Source organism: Neovison vison, chromosome 3 (genome assembly GCF_020171115.1).
Source record: "Neovison vison isolate M4711 chromosome 3, ASM_NN_V1, whole genome shotgun sequence".
Taxonomy (NCBI): domain Eukaryota; kingdom Metazoa; phylum Chordata; class Mammalia; order Carnivora; family Mustelidae; genus Neogale; species Neogale vison.
In genome coordinates this window covers 40440770-40461366 of record NC_058093.1, presented here as the reverse complement: position 1 = coordinate 40461366, position 20597 = coordinate 40440770, and the positions used below count along the sequence as shown (strand labels likewise).

The 20597-nt window shown below is 51.0% G+C and overlaps 1 protein-coding gene across 1 annotated transcript in view; it reads right to left on the bottom strand.

Annotated features, from left to right (window-relative positions):
* The window catches only part of DIS3L2 (DIS3 like 3'-5' exoribonuclease 2), a 366805-nt gene that overhangs the window by 31944 nt on the left and 314264 nt on the right, over window positions 1-20597 (bottom strand). The window contains exon 14 of the mRNA XM_044241854.1: window positions 11095-11174. Coding sequence (XP_044097789.1) covers window positions 11095-11174 — 80 coding nt within the window. The remainder of the gene's footprint in view (window positions 1-11094; window positions 11175-20597) is intronic.

The following is a 20597-nucleotide window of genomic DNA, read 5'->3' as shown; positions in this document are numbered from 1 at the left end:
TCTGTGGGTGTATTCATTTCTATTCTCCTTTGAACTAGATGTACAGCATTTGTGCACTTTTCTCTATGCACATCATAGTTCAAAAATATGCGTACCAGTGAGTTTACTGTGAAAATCTGTTTCGCCGCACGCTATGGAAAGCAGTGGAATGGCGTCCCTGTCCACACTGAGACACAGATGAGTGTCTGATGGTGTCTGATGTGTCTGCACCATCCCCCCACTGCTGGATCCCACACTTTCTCAGTCTCAGTTCTGGCCTCAGAAAGCCAGCAGAAGGGGCGCCTGGCTGGCTCAGCGGGCTAAGCGCCTGACTCTTGGTTTCGGCTCAGGTCATGATCTCAGGTCTTGGGATACAGCCTGTGTTGGGGCTCTGTGCTCAGTGTGGGGTCAGCTTGAGACTCTCCTACTCCCAGTTACAAATCAATCAATCAATCAATCAATCTTTAAAAAAAGAAAAGAAAAGGCAGGAAAAGCAAGCAAGCCAGCAGGAGCTGAGAAGCTAGTGATTTGTCCTTCAGGCTGAGCACCCCAGCCCAGGGGCATGGAAAACCTCTGCTCAGGCAGCTCAGGGCTCTAAAACCTAACCTCGGGCTCCTCTGTCCCCTGTTCTCTCAGGAGGCAGAGAAAGAGTGCCGAATCCCTACGGCTGATCGGCTGATCGAGTGTGTCTCCCTGCCCTAGCCACCTGCGGCTTGCACTGCATCTGTGGGAGATAGGGTGATGGGAACCATCAGGCACGCTGACCCAGGCCTTGCTGCCCTCCCTGCCCTTGGCACTCCACGTAGCTGAGGCAGGCCCTGCCTCCACCAGGTATCCCGTGGCTCAGATGGTAACTGGGAGAGAAGGCTGCTGGCTCCACCTCTCCTGTGGGGTTTGACTTTGGGCAGCGCTCAGAGACGGGGTTTCCCTCTCTGTAAAATGGGAGTAGTGCTCATCCTGCCTTCCCGTTCTGTAAAGAAAGCCGAAATCCAATGCTCCCTGCATTTCTGGCCTCCAAGGTGTGGAGGCTGTGGGTGTGAGGTGGTGGGAGGGCCCAGCGAGCACCCCCCTCCCACCTCCCTGGCTGGTGTGGAAGGGGGAGGTGTGCCCCCCTCTGATCCATCTTGGCTGCAGCAGCTTGAGCTGGAGCCGGTCCCACACCCCACCAATGGCCCCCGCACCTACCAGTGCCCCACAGCGAGGGACGAGGGCCGGGATGGGAGCAGGGAGCTCACACCTGCACCGGGCGCATTCCAACCTGCTGGCTGCGGCTGCGGGCCTGTACCATGAGGTTGCTCCTGGCACCTCGCTCTGGTTGCAATGCCTCCAACTTCCCTCCTCTCCCTGGATTTCCAGCTCCCCTTTCTCCTAACCAAGGGCCTCTCCAAGAACAAGAAAGGCTTTCTTCAGTCGGACTGGCAGTGTCGGTGGGAGGTCTGGGGGCTCTTAGGTAATGTCACCACTTAGCCTGAGGAACTGGCATTGGGTCCCAGGTGTGGATAAAAAGTGTCACTTCCAAAGCGCAGGGAAGTGTTGTGTTGGTCTAAAGTGGTCGGGGATGCTGGGAAATACCTCCTCTGCTTATTTTAGGTGAAGGACTAGAACGGGAACCTAGCAGTGGGGAAACGAATTACTGGGGCTTAGCCCCGGCTCTCTCCCAGCTCTAGTGTGGCAGCTGGGCCTCTGGGACCTTGTGCTCCAGGAGCAAAAACTGCCTTTCAGCTGGGCTGCAGCCTCTCCAACCCCACCCCTGCGTGGAGGCTGAGCCGCACTTCTGGTGGGCTGCTTCCACTAGTGACCCACTCCTCCGGCAGGCAGGCGATTTCAGCTCAGTGACTTCCCATGGGCCTGGTTGGGACCTGAGACTCTCCCCAGGTGGTACTGCTCCCTCCCGGTCCTGCACGGGGCGGGACTGTGGGGAGGTCTGAAGACTCCCTCCTGCCCTCTCTTGCCCCCTTCGGCCCCCTTCTCTTCTACGGCTGGCCTGCCGTCTGCCAGCAGGTCTGAACCAACACCAGGAGCGCTGCGGCGGGTCTGAGAGTTCGGGGGCTGCTCACTGGACTGCTCGCTCGTTGGCTGGCAGGCAGAGGGGCTGCACTTCTGAGAGCTACATGGGACATGGAGAGTCCAAGGCACAGAGTGGCGGCCTGAGGGCTCAGAGATTCATTGATGGTGCTTAGGGAAAAAGCTTTGGCTTGACTTGGTGTTGATTGGAACACGTAAAAGCCTGGGAGGGGCAGCGTCCCCCAGGACCGTGAGGCTGGCTGGTTACCGTGAGGTGTGCCGATGCCCAGCAGAGAGACAATGACAGATGGTGTGCCCTCCATGAGCAGCTAAAAGTCAAAGTGGGACAGCCACAGGGGGCCCCCTTGGCAGCTTGCAAAATGGTGGCCCTTCCTCTCTCAGGAGGCTAGCAATGTCTCTGTGCTGGAAGACACATACAGGTCCCTCCCCTGTCCCCAGGAGTGTCCCCTACCTTTCCGGGCTGCCAGGCCCCTGACTAGGGCTCAGGGCTAGTATGATGGTCCTGCTGTGGGTATGTGGGGCCTGATAAGGGGGACAGAGATTCTATACCAAGAGTGAGAATCAGCCAGCAGGATTTTAGGGGCATGATCAAAGGGACAGAAGACAAGACATAAGACGACATGAGCAAGAATTCATGGACTTGGGGTTTTCTGTGGGATGTGCAATTTGACGCCCCACAAAGGCCCAAGGGGGCACACTTGCTCCTGGGGTGGCCCTTAGAGGTCCAGAGACAGGGATAGCTGAGGCTGAGGGAAGTGGAAGGGCATGAACTGCCCTGGCAGACAGCAGAGGAAGGAGGAAAGAGGCTGAGGGAAGGGGCCATGCTGGCACGGATGTACTACTACTGAGAAGTACCAGAAGACCCAGCTGAGGCCTGTGTTCTGTGGGAGCACCTGCAGGACATTCCTCCACCGGGGTCAACAACAATGTACGAGTAAGACGGATACCAAACCACGGAGGAGTCTGTTGGCGCCATTCCTCTGCAGGCCAGAGAGGACAGCAGGAGAGGCAGTCGCAGAGCTGGGTTCGCTCACACTCGCAGACACGATGGTGCCTGGGATCCTGGGGGCCAGGGATGACGTGGCACAGGCCCTTCAGAACTGCCAGTGCCAGCGGCTGCCAGGGTTCTTCAGACTCCAAGTTCACCAGGGCCAGCAGATGGGAGGGGCCGTCTTCATGGGCAGTGAGAGCGGGACAGTCAACTGGGATCAGGGGAGGCGCAGGCAGGGAGGTGTGTGGAACTCAGGGGAACTTCCTGCTGCTCCTGCCCCACTGGGAACAGACATACAGATACGCACCAACCCTGGCTTGTGAAGGGTATGCCAGCCGAGGGTTCAGAAACCTCATGACGCGGGTTTGGGTCAAACCACCAGCTAAGCCGCCAAGACCTGCTCAGGTGCTGGCTAGGGGTGAGAAGTATTTGGGAGGGACAGTAGGGGAGAGGGAGGAGAGGCCCAGCAGGGACCCCGAGTTCTAGTCCATGATGGAAGCAGGAGCCTATCCCATTCATTTCTCCTTTTGAAGCTCCTCCTTGGGAAGAGAGGCCCGCAAGAGCCACAGAGGAGCTGCTCCCCACACTGGGGTGTAAAGGCAGATCTGAGGGGGCAAAGGGTGGCCTGGGGCTGCCCTGGGAGGGTGGCTCCCATGGGATCCGAGACTACTGCAGCAAGCAAGGCTGGTTTGAGGCCACTCTACTGGCCTGGCCTAAGCCGTCTTGGAATCAGGCTGCAGGCTGAGCCTCTGCCTCTGGCCTGCCTTTCCTCACCCTCTTCTTTGCAGGAGAAGGCTGGTGCCATGGTCTGCAGCCTGTGGCCGCTCCTGTTGTCGCCCTTCATCCCCCTGTGCATCTCCCGCACGCTAATCCTGTCTGGGACGCTACTTATCAGGGGACCTGAGCTCACCTGGCATGGCCCCATGATGGAAACAAGAGAACAGAGAGAGAATCCTGTCTCTGCCCCCTGGGTCTGCTCTGACTGTGCTGACAGGGTCCTAAGACCAAACTGAGGATACTGAGCCAGCTAGTTACCCGGGGCAGGCCAGCATGCTGGGAAGCCCTCAGGTCCAGAAAGCACTATGTGCCCAGGGGCTGAGGGAAAAGAACCCAGGTGGGCTGGCAGGGTCCCGGGGCCCGGGACCTTTCTGGCAAGAAAGGCCAGAAAGGCCAGTGACGTGAGTGATGAGGTGCCTGTGGGCTCTGGAGAGCAGACAACGCGAGGACCAGCACAGCCCTCTCCTCTGGAAAGCCGCAATGTTGCATTCCTCCCACTTGGGTTTAGGAAGGTGGGAAGGCGCTGAGCTTAGGAAAATCCATCTCACAGGGGGAAGCTTTCTCGGAGGCCACTAGATGTTGGCTATTTGCCATGGGTTTCAAGGTGCCAACATGAGTCCTCCAGTCAGTCAGGAAAACCCAAAGGATTTGGTTTCATTAGTTTAGCAAACTAACCCATCCCCAGAGTAAGATGGAGTTGGGGGAGCTGGTAGTCTCTGGATTGGGCGAGGCACAGGGTTGCCCGGGGGGAGTGGAGGGCACTGCAGAGCTGCAGCCTGGGTCCGAGAGGGCCCAGGGCACAAACCACATAGGCAAGCTGCAAGGTAGAACACCGTGCTTGGTAACAGTTTCCTTACACAGCCATATCACACTTCCCTTCATGCCGTTCTCCCCCAGCCCTGAGACATATGGCCATCTTCATGTTCCTGACGGAAAGACCGCATCCCAGAGGGGGACAATGACCTGCCCTGGAGAAGACTGGCCAAACTCTTATTTGTGATGACAGGTCAGGAGCCCATCCAACGGACCAGGCTGTCTGCTTCCCTAGGAGTCCGTAGGGGTTGGAATCCCAGGACTTCCCAGACAGAGAGCTTCTAGGACAGAGCTGCCAAGGAGAGGCTAGAACCAGATCTCACCCCTCCTCCCCTGCCCCAAGATTTAAGCTCTGGAGAGAAAAGCAGGTGGTGTGAAGGCACAGCCTGGGCTTTGGAACTGGCTCACATTGGGGCCAAAACCAGGCTCTGCTCTTGACCATGGTGTGACCTTGGGCAGGTTAAGTGCTCTCTCTTTTTTTTTTTAAAGATTTTATTTATTTATTTGACAGAGAGAGATCACAAGTAGGCAGAGAGAGAGAGGAGGAAGCAGGCTCCCTGCTGAGCAGAGAGCCCGATGTGGGACTCGATCCCAGGATCCTGAGATCATGACCTGAGCCGAAGGCAGTGGCTTAACCCACTGAGCCACCCAGGCGCCCAAGTGCTCTCTTTAAAAAAAAAAAAATCTGTAGAATTATGAAAATAAGATCTGAGTGGTTGGGGAACTAGGACTAACTCAGGTAAGCCCCTTGCCCCACGCTGGTGATCTGTGGGCATTCGGGAGCTAGTAGTTCTGATCACTATTACACTGCATGGACCAGAAAATTTGAGAGGTCACGAACAAAGTATCTGGCATATTTAACACTTGTCATAGTTACTGCTATGCCTCACTATCAGGCAAAAAAATGTGAAGCAGTTGATGTAAATAACTATAATCACTACAATACTTACAGAGTTAAAAAATCAATTTTTTATAGCTTTTTTCTTCTACATGTTAGTTCTTCAGAATTCATAAACTATTCAAGGAGATAGTTTTCCCTAATATCAGGAGCAATTTAATCTTCATCGTAATCGTATAACAAATGAAAAGCTAAGGCTGGAAAGAGATTTGACTGCCAGGAGCCAGGTTCCCTCTCTAAAAGATTATGTTAGGTCCCCCACCCACTCCCTTCCTCAAGTATGGTGTACCAGGTCCTGGGCTAGGCATCAGGGGCACTGAAGGGAGCAAAACAAGGCCCTGAGCTTACAAGGGCCCAGCCCAGGACAGGGAGCAGCAGGTAAACCAATGCCCAAACTGTCCTGTATTGCAGTCAAATGCTCTACCCCTGAGCTATAACCCCCAAACTGTCCTGTATTGAATGCTGAAGAAGGACGGGTGAGGCGGAGGACCATGGAGGAGGGACACCGGTTTCAGCCCTTTGTGACAGTTTTGAAGGGCTGGAATGGCTTCCTGGGAGATGTTTGTTAGGGGCTGGAATGATTTTCTGGAAGTAGTAAAACTTAGCTAAGAGTGGAAGGGTCACCCCCAGATGGGTGGGGAAAGGGCCATGGGAAAGAGTGGGGTTCTAGAAATAAGGAACAGCCTGGTCACACAGAGACATGTCACACACGAGAGACTTGAGGTGGTCTGGGAGGGGTGGGACATAGGGGACGTTGGAGCAGGTGGGGACCTTGCCCCTTCCACTAGTCCAGGGCCTCTGAGGGCCAAGCAAATGTTTATTCAGCTCTGTAGCCTCAGTGTCTAGTGCTATACTGGTCCCTAGCAGAAACCCTCAGAACACTGCATGAACAAGTGCATACTCAGATTTGCATTCAGTTCATTCAGACCTGTGGTTCTGACGAGATGGTAGACTGAACGGATGGGGACCTCCTTCCCCACACAACCACAGGAAAATGAGGAAATACATTTGAAAATAAAACTAAGCATCAGAGAATAATGGGAAGATCCCCAGTTACCTAAAATAAAGAGGAAACTAAGTCAAAGCCAGAATCTTTATCATGGAAGCTGGGGCTGGGATGATCAAACTCTGACACAGTTACAGGCTCTAGGATTTTCATACCCACAGGAGGAAGAAGACCTGGCTAGGGAAATGGATCCGAGAGTCAGGAATCTAAGAAGGGCTGTTGGTCTTTAAACAGGGACAGGAAGACCTTTCTCACAGCCCAGAGAGTCCGTACGGGAAGCAGAGCAGAGGTCTCTCCTTCGCAGAAAGGAGATTCCAAGCCCACATGGCATGGGTAGGTGTAGAGGCTGAATCCATCCTACCCAGCTTCTGGGAATCCTAACAGAACTAGCTGGCCCTCTGGAACCCTGGGGTCTCGGTGGAACTACCACCAAAGTGATGAACACAGACTCCCACAACTCACGGCTCCCACGGTGAAAACAATCCCGACTTAAGACGGTCTCCTGATAAAAAAAAACAAACCAAGTGAGGAAGTGAACCACCACGAAGGCAAGGTGACAGACACAACTCATGCAAAAGATAGTACCCTTAAAACTAGAGATAATTGGACACTTCAAAAGACACGATATGTGTCATCAAAATAAATAAAGAGATGAAAGGGACAGAGATCATAATAAAAACTAGGGCACTAAAAACTAAACTAAAACCCAAAATTAACAGGCTGATTTTAAAAAGCTCCAAACAGAATTTCTAAAACTTAAAAATAAAACCCAAACCTTCGCATTCAGAAAGAGTACTAAACAGCCGATTATGAACAGCTACAGGGGCAGTAAACTCACAGATGTTTTTGAGGAAGTGCTGGAATTTGTCACTGGCAGAAAGGGAGATGGAGGAAAAGAGCAGACCGAGTAACATGGCAGGTTTCTAACAGGAGCTCTAGGAAAGACCGGAGAGAATCAAAGAGAGAGCAGAGAAGAATTTCCAAATGGAAGAACCACACCGAGCCCCCAGCAACATAATAAAAACGATTCTACCCTTTGACTGACTGCCGTAAAACTACAGAACACCAAAGTAAAAAATCAGGTCTCAAAAGCAACCAGAATGAAAAGTCATGCAAAGCTCCCTCTGGTGACAGAGAGGACAGGCTGGAGGTCAAAGAGCCAGAGGCAGTGTGCCAAGTAGTTCCTGGTCCCCGGCACTGGGAGGAGGGTTGTGGGGACGGAGGCAAGGCAACATTCTGGACACAGTTCTCCATCCATGAAGGGTACAACTGTCCTCACAGTTGTTCTGAAGTCTGAAGCAGCTACTTTCCTCATCTGCGCTCCCATAGCCCTTGACTCCCCCCACTGTGGAGCGTGAGTCCCCCAGGGGAGCTGCAGTGAGGTCTGCTCTTTGCACAAACTCCTCAAGGCCCTGGAACAGGTGTAAATCATCTCTTATGCCCCAGTGCCTAGCACAACATGTGGTATGGGGCGGGAGCCTACTGAACGCGTGACTGACTTATGAATCACATACTCGCTCTTCGTGGCCTGTTCCTAGGCCCGTGAAGAGATCTCCAAACCTGAGTCTGAGAAATGATTCTCAGTCAGCCCCAGGTTCCCTGGATTGCATATTAAAGGCTGTGAAGCTTTCTGCAGCAGAAAAATAGAAGGTCCGTGGTGGACACTGGTAGCACCTGTTGGCGTGGTGGGGAGAGGCTTCATGTCTCTTAGGGGCACATGTGACCAACTTTTGAGGGGCTAAAAGGATAATCTGAGTGAAGAGCTTTACCAATCTGGCTCCAGGCACAATAGGGCAGCTACCTTCTTCTAATGACCTCGGTTTCGAATGCTGACCTGAGGACTGTGCTCTCTAGCCCAAGAACAGGCAGGGTCCAAGTGCGGCCGGATATCAGATATGGACCAGTCCCAGGGCCTGTCCTCCCTGGAGCCCAGGGGCAAGCATGAGCCCCTTAATGCAGATGAAGAACACGATGGCATGGGGCCAAATACCAGGGCCACCAGGATGTTTCCAGGGAAGGAAGCTGAGAAGAGCATCCAGGGAAAATAAAAGCAGAGTGCCTATTTGCAGGGTGACTCCATTTGAAGGGAATGACACTGGGGACCACCATCCCAACGGTCTCAATACTTATTTACAACACCCTCTTCATGGATGGACTGAATGTGACAGAGCTAAATACTAAAATGACCATGAATTATAGTAAAAGCAGTAGTTTCAATAATGAATTGTACCAAACTAATCTTCAGATATCAAGCTAATTTCTTAGGCAAACCTTCTCACTATGCGACTCTTGCATTCATGTGACTTGCCTGAGAAAACATGAACTCCTCAGGGCCTGGGGTGAAATAGTCTTATTTCCCAAACACCCCTGTCACACCAATACTGGGATTCAGGCACTCTAGGGGAAATGACCCTAAAAGTGAAGAGAGGAACACAGATAGGGCAGAGCCCAAGGGAGAGGAGAAAGTCACAGTCAAGCTCATGGGATTCTACAGGCCTCCCTTGGCAATTCACACGTGGACAGAGGAGGCTGCCTTTAGACTGAGTGTGTCGCCCCCAGCGGACAACAGCCAAAGCCATGCCTACCAGCCTCTTCCCTACTCGTCCTCCCTTAACTGCTGCCCCAGCTCATGGAGGTAGGCTTACCGCCACTGGGAAACAAAATGGAAACCCTGATGTAATTCTTCAGTTTGGGCAGGAGAGGCACACTTACTATGGGCACTTGACGTGCCAGGCTGTAATGATGTCCTTAACATATCATTTCCATCCCCAGGACCATCATTCCCCCAGTTTTGGCGGAAGGCATCCTTAATCCCATTGTTCTTAACAGATGAAGAAACCCGAGGCTCAGAGGTTAGGACATCTGCCCACACACTGCTAATGAACCGCGAGACTGCTTCTAGGAGGACGAGCGAGACAGAGCCACAGCGAGGGGTCACTGAGATGTCCCATGGTCTGTCTTCCTCCCATTGAATGAAACGGCTGCCAATCTCTTTCTCGAGAAGCAGGGAGTTGGGCCAGAACAGGAGTGTGCCAGCACCCTGGGCTGAAAGACTGCTCTTGCTGCCACTATTCGTGTGCGCAGGGCTGCCATCCCCCTGCTATCCGGCGGGCACCAACGTGGGGAGCGCAGGGCGGCATGGATGAGAAGATTATGGCTGGCATTTCTCTAACTCCCTAGTGACGCCTGCACCTGTCCCCAGGAGACCTACTCGGTGGTCCCCATCCCTGGACCCAAGAAGTCCAGCCCTGCTTCCCTGCCGAATTCAGCATTATGAGATGCCGAGATGGTATCTCAACACGACAGCCCAGAAACCCTGGAGCTTCTAGAAACAGCGCCATCCAAGAGGAAAAAAGATGGTGTTAAGGGCACTTGGTCAATCTTTTCTAAGTGATTAATCCGGTAGGAACAGAGGGTACACAACAGCTTACTACAGCATCCTCTAAAGATGAGTGATAAACAAGAGTAACACCTTGAAACTAATATGGATGGAGATTTCAGTCACAAAGGCGCCTAGTAACCCATCCACCCTGTCCCCCCAATCCCCCTGGGGAACCAGAGTAGGAGTTCTTCAGGAAGACCTAAGTTTCTCTTCTGGAATGTAAAGGACAGTTCCACTGGCATGTGCTTACTGGATTCCTTCCAGTGAGTACCATTAAATAGCTCACATATTTAAACAATCAGTCCGCAAGTCCAGGTTGGGACTGTTCCTGTCACTGACTGGGGTTTCCGAAATAGCAAGGCGGGACAACAGCTGTTGTTCGTCTATTCTCTTCCCAGAGCAACTGGGTTCATGGTGACTCTTCCTCACGTGGCTGTGGCTGGTGACCCAGAGCAAGTTATATCCATTCCCTAGACTTCAGCTCCTGCACATACAGCAGTGGTAACAATGGAGGAAAGCTCTTCGGGGTGCTATGAGGGTCACACAGGATAAGAGATGTAATGTCCCCAGAGGTGTGCCTGACGCCCAGTGTGGGGGCTCACTGGTAGCTGCCATTGTTGCTCATCTCACCACTGTCATTGTTATCAGCGGGCACTCGCTGTGTCACAGACAAAACTACACAGTCAGGAAAGTAGTCTGTGGTGAAGGAAAGAGCTCCTAGAGCAGCCTGCCAGGTGCCCCCTTTCTAATAATAAGATTACCGACTTGAGTCTCTGCAAGGACCCAGAAATCCCCCGAGTATAAAGCTCACAAGGTAGACTAACACAACAAAACCTAGTCACAAAGGCGAGGTCAGACCCAGGGGCACAAGCCAAAGTCACTCAGTGAACAAAACTAGCAAGTGTGGCCTTGGAGACAGGTGGTGGCGGTGGGGTGGGGGGGTCCCCCAGAGGAAAAACTGACATCTGGAAAGGAAGGTTGCTTCTGAATAGATGTGTCATACCTCCCACACAAGTACTTCAAGTCCTACATTTAGGAGCCCAAGAGATTTGACAGGAGAAATAGTTCTGTGCCAGCTCTTTTCCAGGAGAGCCCCCCAAAGTGTGAGTCCCTTCCTGACAAGCCTTTGTCAGAGAAGCCCGCTGTGACAGAACCCCCAGGCACTGCCCCCTCTGTGGGACAGGGTGAGGGCAAGTTCCTTTCTTCCCCACCCCGTGGCTTACTTGTTGCTGTCACGGTACTCGTAGATGTGACATCCTTGAGGCAGTCCGGTCTCATGATCCAGAGTGAAAGCAAGTTTCAGCTGCGGGAAGAGAGAAGAGAGAAATAATGAAGTTGAGGCAGCATGTGCTCTTCATTCTGGCTGCTGAAAAATGGAAAAAGTCATGACCTGAGCCGAAACTAAAAGTCGGACACCCAAACCGACTGTGCCACCCAGGCGCCCCTAACTAGAATTTTAAATAAAAACTTGAAAAAAAAAGAAGTCAAGTTTTAGAAGTAGAGTCAACAGGATATGCTGAGGGATTCTATGTTAGGGAGTGGTGAGATGGGAAAAGAAGAAATCCAAGACAGTTCAAGTTATTGATTTGGACAATCAGGTAGGTTCCATGGCTGAGTGGGAAAACTGAATCTAAAGGTGGCTAGAAAGCCGAAAGTTTGGTTTTGGATATGTTAGCTTTGAGGCACTCAGTAACTTTCTCTGATTAGGGGAGATCAGGAACCAGACCTGGTAATGAGGTCTTGTTGCTTTCTGGATTCCAGAAGGGCGTGCTCAGGTGAGTGCAGAATTCAGGGAAATTGTGTGAGTCCTGCTAGAGCTGAGGTAGTGAGGGCAGCTTTAACATTTCTAAACCTAGAGCCAATTATCAGATTTACAGATTAACCAGGTTTTTAAATTGCCAGGGAAATTTTAACTAAAATTAACTGCACATTAGGATACATTATTCTAACTTTTTTTTTTTTTTTTTTTTTTTTTTTTTAACTGCAAGGCTGTTAACACAGATCTGCATCATTAGATGCTGGACGGGTTTTCTCTTCCTGAGAGGGAAAAGAGCTTGTAGGAATGGCTTGTCCTCTTACTGACCCAGATGAAAATACAAAAACAGAAACAAGCCCTTCTTCACCACCATGAAGCCAGGAACTTCAAGTCAAAGGCATGTTTTCCCTACAGAGCCCTGCTTGGGCCTTCCCAACCCTCTTTCAGCAAAATCGAAAATCATTGTTTTTTTTAAAAAAATCTATTAACTATACCATTTTCTCTTGACCTCTCCTTTTGTGGCTGAGGCCAGGCCTATATTCACTGAGTCCATTTCATAGACTGCTCCACTTAGAAATTTCCAAATCTTTTAGCTCAGGATTTATGAGCTTTATGCAATTTATGAATTTATGGCTTAGAAAAATGATCATAAATGTAAGAGCTAAAGTTTTTCTGTGAAACTGTTCACTTCAGTATCATTTACGGGAAAGACTCGAAAAGCCCAGCAGTGCAGGTGGCCAGGTAAACTATGACACAATCCCACGCAGGGTAGCAGCCATTATACTGTTTCTGAAGGATTTTGATTGATCTGGGAGAATATCTGGATTAGTTGGAAAAAAGCAGGATGCATATGTGATTATATACCAAGAAAACTATGTAAAACGGAACAGAGACCACCTAGAAGAAAGACTGGAGGGAACGATGGCAACAGTGTTCCTCTCCTTTCTTTGCATTTTCCAAATTCTTTAGGATAAATCTAAGGAGCTATGAGCCACAGTCCTTAGTCATGAAGGAATTAAGGGAAATTTCATTCTTGAGGTCAAGAAACTGTGTAAATATCAATTCAACATGTAGGTGAGTGGGGAGGGACAGGGAGGGGACAGGACAGATGAGCACTCCTATGTACTGAATGGAGAACTCATATTTATTGAAAGCCTACCAAGTAAAGGCTCTCCTTTACCCTGACCACAACCATTTGAAGTAGGTATTATGATTTCCTTTTTACAGGGGAGGAACTTGAGGCTAAGAAAGGTTAAGTAATTTGTCCAAACCACAATTAGAATTTCAGCTAAAACCCACGCTCTTCGCACCTCACTGGAACTAGAGGACTCAGCGATGGTCTGGACAGGAAGACTGCCGCGGAGGGGTCAAGGACAATGTTTAAGGTGCTCTCCCTCGGGCAGCAGGATGGATGGTGCTGCTACTCACTGTGACAAGGAGGAATAGCAGGTTTGGAAGGAGAGCTTGAGTTTAGTTTGAGAGGGCTGATTTTAAGGTGTCTGAGAGGCATTGTCATGCAGATGAACAGTAGGCAACTTGTATAAACAATTCTGAATTTTTTAGGCAAGACTGTGATCTGGAGGTGCAAAATTTGGAAGCCTCTGGATGGTAAGATGGTAGCTAAAGCCACTAGTGTGGACAAGAACACGCCCAAGAGCGTATATAGAGGGAAAACGAGGTCTTTGCTAGCACAGCTGGGTTTTGGAGCAGTGCAATGGAGGTTAAGGAGGAGGGGCAAGGGAGTTTTGAGTTCTGTTGAAGTTCAGGAGTCCTGTTTGAGTTCAGGAGCCAAGAGGAGAACATATCTCAAGGAGGGAACAGTCAGCGGCATTCAATCCCTCTAAGAGGTCAAGTAAGAGAGGAACTGGCATCCAAAACCAAACAGAGTCCATTGGCGTTAGCAACAAGGACTCATAGGAGGGTGGGGGAAGCAGAGGGTAGGGCGTGATGGGTGAAAAATGAGTAGAAGGTAAGGAAGTGGGGATCGTGAGTTTATGTAGTTCTTTTAGCAGATTAGACGGTGGTGGGGGAAGAGTCAAGATGAATGGATTGGAACAGGACCGGACAAGAGGATGGGGCTTAAAGCAGAGCATGTGGTAGGACAACGGGCTGTTTAAATGCGGATATAAAAGAAGCACTACAGAGGGCAGGCTCGAAGACACAAGAGAGAGGGAGGTAAATGAAGAGTCAAGGTGGCTGAGATGACTGGAGGAACAAGAGGACGCCAACGCTAAAGTGGATGACCCTTCCTGTGCTGTAGCAGTGGGGAGGGCTGGGCAGGGATGCAGATGTATCTGTGGATTTGGCGGAGGTGTGTGTGTGTGGGGGAGAGCAGGATGGGGGATGGTGGTGGTTTGGAATGTTCCAGTCTGATTTTTGTTCTTTTCTGAGAATTAGGAGGTCAAATAATCCACAAGGAATGGAGGGTTTGGTGAGGGAAGGAAAGGAGGTTGGAGGAAAGTGATGAAGGCTTGAAACTGTTTCTCTGGAGAGCAGGAAAAACCGTTGACCAGGGAAGAGCATGAGGGCTGCCAGGGAGCACTAACGGTCCAGCTGAGGCCACAGGAACTGAAGTTTCTATAGCAACCATCTGTCCAGATGTTTTTTTTTTTTTCTTTTTTTCTAGCAACTTAGACATTGGCATGAAGAAAGTTAGGTTGGTCCAAAGCTGAGCATTTGCCAGGAAGGTCTGAGGGAAGAATAATGGAGCAAGGGAGTAGAGATAGGATATTGGCAACAGATGGGCCAGAGACTCTAAGGGGGAACAGGTGAGAAATAAAAATGCAAGGGGCCGATTGGAAGAAAACAGAAAGATCTGGGTGACAGATGTCTTGTTTGGTGCTATTATTTATTGAGCATGTTATGCTCCTGTGAATGACAGTTCTAAGTACTTTTTGCCCAAATTAGCAAATCAGTTGCAGGACTGAAGTGTGACCCATGTTGCTAACCACTGGACCACACCAGCCTCCTGAGTGTCCCTGAGGTCAAGGACTGTGAACTGTGAGAGTCACTGAGTGAGGGAGTGGGGGGCACTGGAGGCTGTGGTCAGAGAGTAAGTTCTGTCTGACCTTGGAGATGGGGCAGTCAGTCCTCAAGATATGAGCAGAATGGAGAATTGGGAGGTTGGGATGAAAAGGTCTCCCATGAGAGGTCTGAAATTCACCCAGGATGATAACATGATGTTTCCCAGACAAGCTTTTCCACAAAGTGTATCACTATAGGCGTGCAGGGGTGTTGGTAAGTACCTACTTTGTGCAAGGTTCCACACATGAATGAAGGAGTGCAACTGGTCCATGCAGCAGACCGAGCTGCCGAGCCCGCAGGCCTTCCTCCTTCCCAATGACACCCTACACTTACTCACCTAGTTACCCTCCCACACAGGCCACGGAATCCAGGGGGAAGCGGATCTAGTGTCCTAGGCTGGGCCTGGCCATTCTAAGGTGACCTTGTACACCTCTCAGTAACTGATCAGGAACCCAAGCCAATCAGTGCCTGGCATCTCCTGGCCCCAGGAACTGGTTCAGGCAAGGCCAAGGGACCTAGCAAAGCCCGTGAGATGTGAGGGGATGTTTGCTGAGTGCTTCTGGGTATGAGGGCCCAGAGCTGTTGAAGCTAGCTCGCTCTCAGCCTGAGAAGGAAGCCCAATTCACAGAAGCAGCAGCCTTTAGAGACCTGCAGAAAAACAGAGCTGGATGCTTGGGGGAGCCAGGCCTGGTCCTTGTCGGCCACCCAGACCTCCACTGTTCTTCTGTAACATCCTCTCTCTAGGATACAGACACATAACATGTCTACCCACTTTTTGGTGCCACTCTCCACAATGCAGCTGAGTTATCTTTCTAAAACAAGCCTGATGACACTTCCTTCTTTAAATACCTCCGATGGCTTCCTGCTATTTGCCACAGGTATAAGAACTAGTCTAACAGCTAGGGTTCTCTGGGGGTTGGCTCCCCACGTGAACAAAAATGGACTGTGACGGAGGGATGGCGAGGGAGGCATGCGCTGAGGAGAGGGTGCCAACCAGGGAGGACCTCAGGCTAGGTGACAAGAGTCTTAAGGGAGACACCCAAGCCTGCCTGACAGGGAAGGGTGCCCCCACGCTCTCATTGCTCCTGCTGCAAAATCCCAAGCACTTGACCCTCACGGTGGAGCTCACTGTGTGAGCTTGGATCACGCCTTGTACTTTCATACCTACAGCCCTTCCTTAGGCTGTGACTGCTTCTAGAAGGGCCCTTCCTGTCTACCCCAGCAAGACCCCACACATTCTTTGAGCTTCTCTCTGTGAAAGTTGGCCTTTTACAACTCTCTCCTCTGGTAACTGGAGGCAGGGCCTCCCTCCCCAGTGGTCCAAGGACCCGGGAGGGCGGAGGGGTGACACCTTCACCGTGTACCCTCCACACGCAGAACACTCAGCACTGCCCACAAGAGGTGCTCAGTGCACATCGCTGAGCTGACCAGGCTAGTAGAGAACAGCTGCCCAGTCATCTCCTACACGCCAGAGGCGCCCCCTGCAGGTTTCTGCGCCCCTCAGCACACTCTGATCCTGGCTGGACAGATCTGTAGTCCCCTTGTCTCATCCCTGAGGTTGTCTGGTCTCCTCTAACTTCAGAGGTGAAGGAATCCTGCCTCACCTCTGTGCCCTCAAGAATAGCCACCAGATGAGAAGCCCATGTGCTCCCATCTTGCCAGCACCCCTGAAGATAGACACAGACAGTCTTTCACTCAAGAATAGTTCTTGACTGTGTCCTACGAGCCTGGCCCAGCAAGGAAGCACCCAGGCCTACCGGCTACATCAAGACCACTGGGCCCCACCCGTGGAGTCGCTCAGTTCAGAACGACTGTCACTGTGACACTTCACCAGGTCCACCTTTCACCTTTCCAGAGGCAGCGGTGCTAGTCAACCTTTGCCCCGGGAGGACAGTTTCCAAGGCTGTTTTGTGCCCGAGGTGGGGACCTGGGCGCCAGGTTCCGAGTCCCTCTCGCAGGGGTGAGGGTCAGGAGGGAGGTGACTGCTCAAAGCAGAGTGCCGGGTCTGTAGCCAGGATCGCTCTAGTTCAAACCAACATGGGTTCTCCAGGAGGCCAGCAAGCCTCCTTCAATCTGCTAGCTATTAGGACCGAGGTTCAAACGCGGGTCAAGGAGCAGCCTGGGAAGCCTGCGGCCGCCGCACGGTCGGCTCTCACCTCCCCAGTCCACCGGTCTTGCCGGGGTGTCCAACTCTTCCTTCAGCCCAAAGTGGCAAATCTCCCCCACACTTCCCACATCTCAGGCATGCCACTGATGACACTTTTGACACGCAGAAGTGACCTCCACCTGAGCCTTGGTTTTGCCATTGAAAAACCGTATTAGAAGGAAATCTTCACGTTCTCCGAGGTGATCTTTGGTTTTTTCTTCTTCAGTGTTTCTTGTTTGGTTTGGATCTCCCGAGCATTGTTTCTTTTTTTCCATCTCCTCTTTGCTTTCTTTTATAAGACAAAGATGCTGTGGACTTGGCTTCCTCTTGGTTCACAACGATTCTATGGCAAATGTATTAGGTTTCCTTCTCCTAAGTCCACTGAAGTCTTTTTGGACTTGGAGAGAGCTTTTTAAGAAAGAACTTGCTCATTCAGCAGGATTTTCCTCCCCACCCCAAGCTCTGGTTCTGACCTGGAAAAAATAAGAGAGAGAAAGAGCGAGAGGATCTTGCAGTCCTGACGCTCGACTTCCCAAACCACAAAAAAGAACCTTGCTCCAGTAACGTAATCATGGAGATTTCTGGCACCCTGGTCTTTCAAGAAAAATACATCCATCTGCTGGCACAGGGACCGTCAAACTAAATCCTGTTCAGCATGGAGTTCCCGATTCATTAGTGTTGGAAAGTCTATGGCGAGGCTGGCTGTCCTGCTGGGTGACGCCTCCCGGCAGGGGCGTCTCTAAACCCCACAGCTGTGTTTTCACTTAAGGCCACTTCTCCTGACTCCATGGCACCTTGTTCCAGAGGCTCGTTCTATTCTCATTAAGGTTAAATATGACAGGACAAGGATTCTTCAATGCTGAGTTTTCCCTTGCTCTGAAGAAAAACTTGTTGGTCTCTAGAGCTCTGGGCGACCCGTCGGGAAGGCCGCTCTCGAGCGAGGAACCCAGGCCTGTCACATCATGCTTACTTGGCTTCCACAGACAAGCCTCCCCCGGGAGAGGAGAGTTCTGGCTTCTCCGGCCTGCCAGTCATGCTGCCTCCTCCACTGGGGCTTATTTCATGGCTCACCAGCAAGTCCGGGTGAGGAGAGCTCTTCTGGCCACTGCCTCACACCCCCTCTGCCTTTACTATGGGGTGAGACCAGCATCAGCAGAACAGAATTCCCCTGCTCGGGCTTTCCTGATAAGGCCTTACCTGGTCACGGGGCCACATTTTTGCTCCTCAGATTTCTGGGCAATAGGACAACAGTGACTACAAGGTGCGGTGAACAAGCATGCACGCAGCCTGTCTGCTCATCCCACTCACAGCTGGAGCATTCTGGATGATTCTCATGGCCCTATCCCTTCCCCCAAGCAGGACTGCTGCTTTCCTGAAATTAAAATCAGAGACTACGCTGCCTAGCCACAGGAACTATGCTCACGCCTACAGATGTCACTTTACTTCTGCCTCCTTCCTGTGGTTCTAGTTTTCGGTCTTTCTTTCTATTGTATTCATTTCACTGTTTATTTCCTTCGTTATAAGTCTTCCCAAATCCTTTTTGGAAACAGAAGAGGGTATGTATAGCTAAAATAAGGGTCGTCAAAATATAAGCCAAACATACAAAGAAGTGTGAGATCCAGGCAGGTTCAAATACAACCTGATTAAACACTGATCATGACAGTAGGCATTCAGTTCATGGAAGAAAGAAAATGGGACATTCTCGTACAATCCTCAGAGCCAGTGATCAAGCTGGCTCTCTTCTTGAAAAAACAGGAGAGAACAGAATGATCTTCCAGGGAATTGGCCTCAGTTTCCAGGGACTTGAGGAGTCGGGGAGTTATATAACCCCAAGCTGGGAGCCAGCAGCTCTGGCCTCATCTCCGTTCTCTCCCAGACTCCAGGGTGGTGCTGGGGTCCTACTGGCCTTGACTTTTCCACCTGTAAAATGGAGCTGAGTTCCTCTGTGGTCATCCACAGATTTGTTTTATGGATGAATGTGAGATACTTTCTAGGTTTACAGGAATAAAGGATCCATAATAATCCCTGCTCTATCTGGGAGAAGAGAAGCTCTGAAGATTTTAGGGGGACCAGTGCTCACCTCTTTGGGTGGTTTAAATGAAAGAGAAGTGGCAGGGAAGAACTCTCCTGCCGATGGCTGTCCTAGCTAAGAGCAACTGTCAAAGTTCATGACTCGATTACATATTAATTCTGCTTTCTTCCTCCCAGACAGAGCCAAATGTCTGGACATCATATTCTAGGACAACATCCTAAGGTCATTTCTGGTCCTGGAGCAGCCAATGTGCCATTGTTCCTGGTTCCTGCAACCTGGTATTGCCTGCAGCAGAGGACTCAGGGGCAGCCCCTGGGAGAAGAATCACGGTGCACCACCATCTAGTCACAAAACACCTGTTGATTTGAGAAGGCTTACTGGATCATTCTGAATAATCTGGAAGGGACACTTTGGAGGTCCAATCCTGCAAGTACCTGCAGTTCCTACTGTCATCCAAGATAAACACTGGTATCTTAGCCCTTTTATTTATAAACAACATATCTAATGGATACCATCCTAACTCTGGTAAAAGCCAAACACCTGGGTTTTGTGAAGTTTGGAGAAAAGTACAGGAAGAAGTTTGCCCCTGAGATGAAATGCAAAGACCAAAACTACGGACGGAGGCTGGTGAAGGGTGCTAGAAAGGGCCGGGATCCAGTAGGAAGGAAAACGGACAGACTTTCTGTTTGCCTTGCTAACTGAAAAGTCAGCTTTGGTAACAGAGAATCCTTGGATAATCGCACAGTTGAAAGTCACTTAAGAAACGACACATGATGTTAAATTCATGTGTCATTTCTGTTATAAAAATAAGTTTCACAAGAAGCTTAGGGGAATGTTTTCATTAAGCAGACTGTTATTTTCCCTCTAGCTCTTGTATACTCTTGCTAGAGGCTGTGGACTGGGATTCGGGGTGGGGGGCGGTCCAAGGCTCTCCCAGTCTGCACGGACCTTAGGGGGTCCTCTACTGCTCTTTCTGCCCATTAGGCTGGACACATTCTCTTTCTAGCACATCTAAGAGTTCATGCTTTTGCTGCGACCCTCCAGCCTGGGATTCGGGCTTTACTAGATTAGGACGGAGGACATTATCCTTGTGAAAATGTAGGCCTACAAACCACCCCCCTCCGCCACACACACATACACTGGGCACCAGCTGCACAGTCCAGAAGTAAAGAGCACAGCCTCCTTCTCAGGCTGTCTGGATTTGACTCCTGACTTTTTTTTTTTTTTCCCATTAGCTGTATTCCCTTATGGAGTTATTTACCTCTTTCTGTCTTGGTTTCCTCCCCTGGAAAAAGGGGAATAATACCAATACCAATTTCATAGGGTTTTTGTGAAAATTAAATGAGGAAAACCACCTGAGAACAGCACCTGCCTCAGGCAACAAATGCTCCTGTTGCCCCAAGACCAGGGGTTGGTTCTCTTAAGGAACTGAGATCACACTGGATGGACAACGATGGCAGGCTGGGACAAGCTGGCTGGGACTGGATGGCTCCACCTGCGATCCCTCCTGAGCCTGAGGCATTTCCACAGTCGTAGGGTTCACCTTCCTTCCCGGGGGCAGTATCTGGGAAGCTGGTGCTGGGCGCCTGCGACTCCCTGGGGGTGCTCAGAAGGAGGACGAGAGGTTTCGAGGTTGCTGGCCTGCCATCACAGGCCCACCCTGACGGTTCTTCTTGGGGGACCGGGCTCCTCAGGCCGCTCTCCGCAGAGGAGGTAGGTGGGGAGGCCGTGATACCCTGTGTGGGCCCTGCCAGCTTGGCAGACGGGC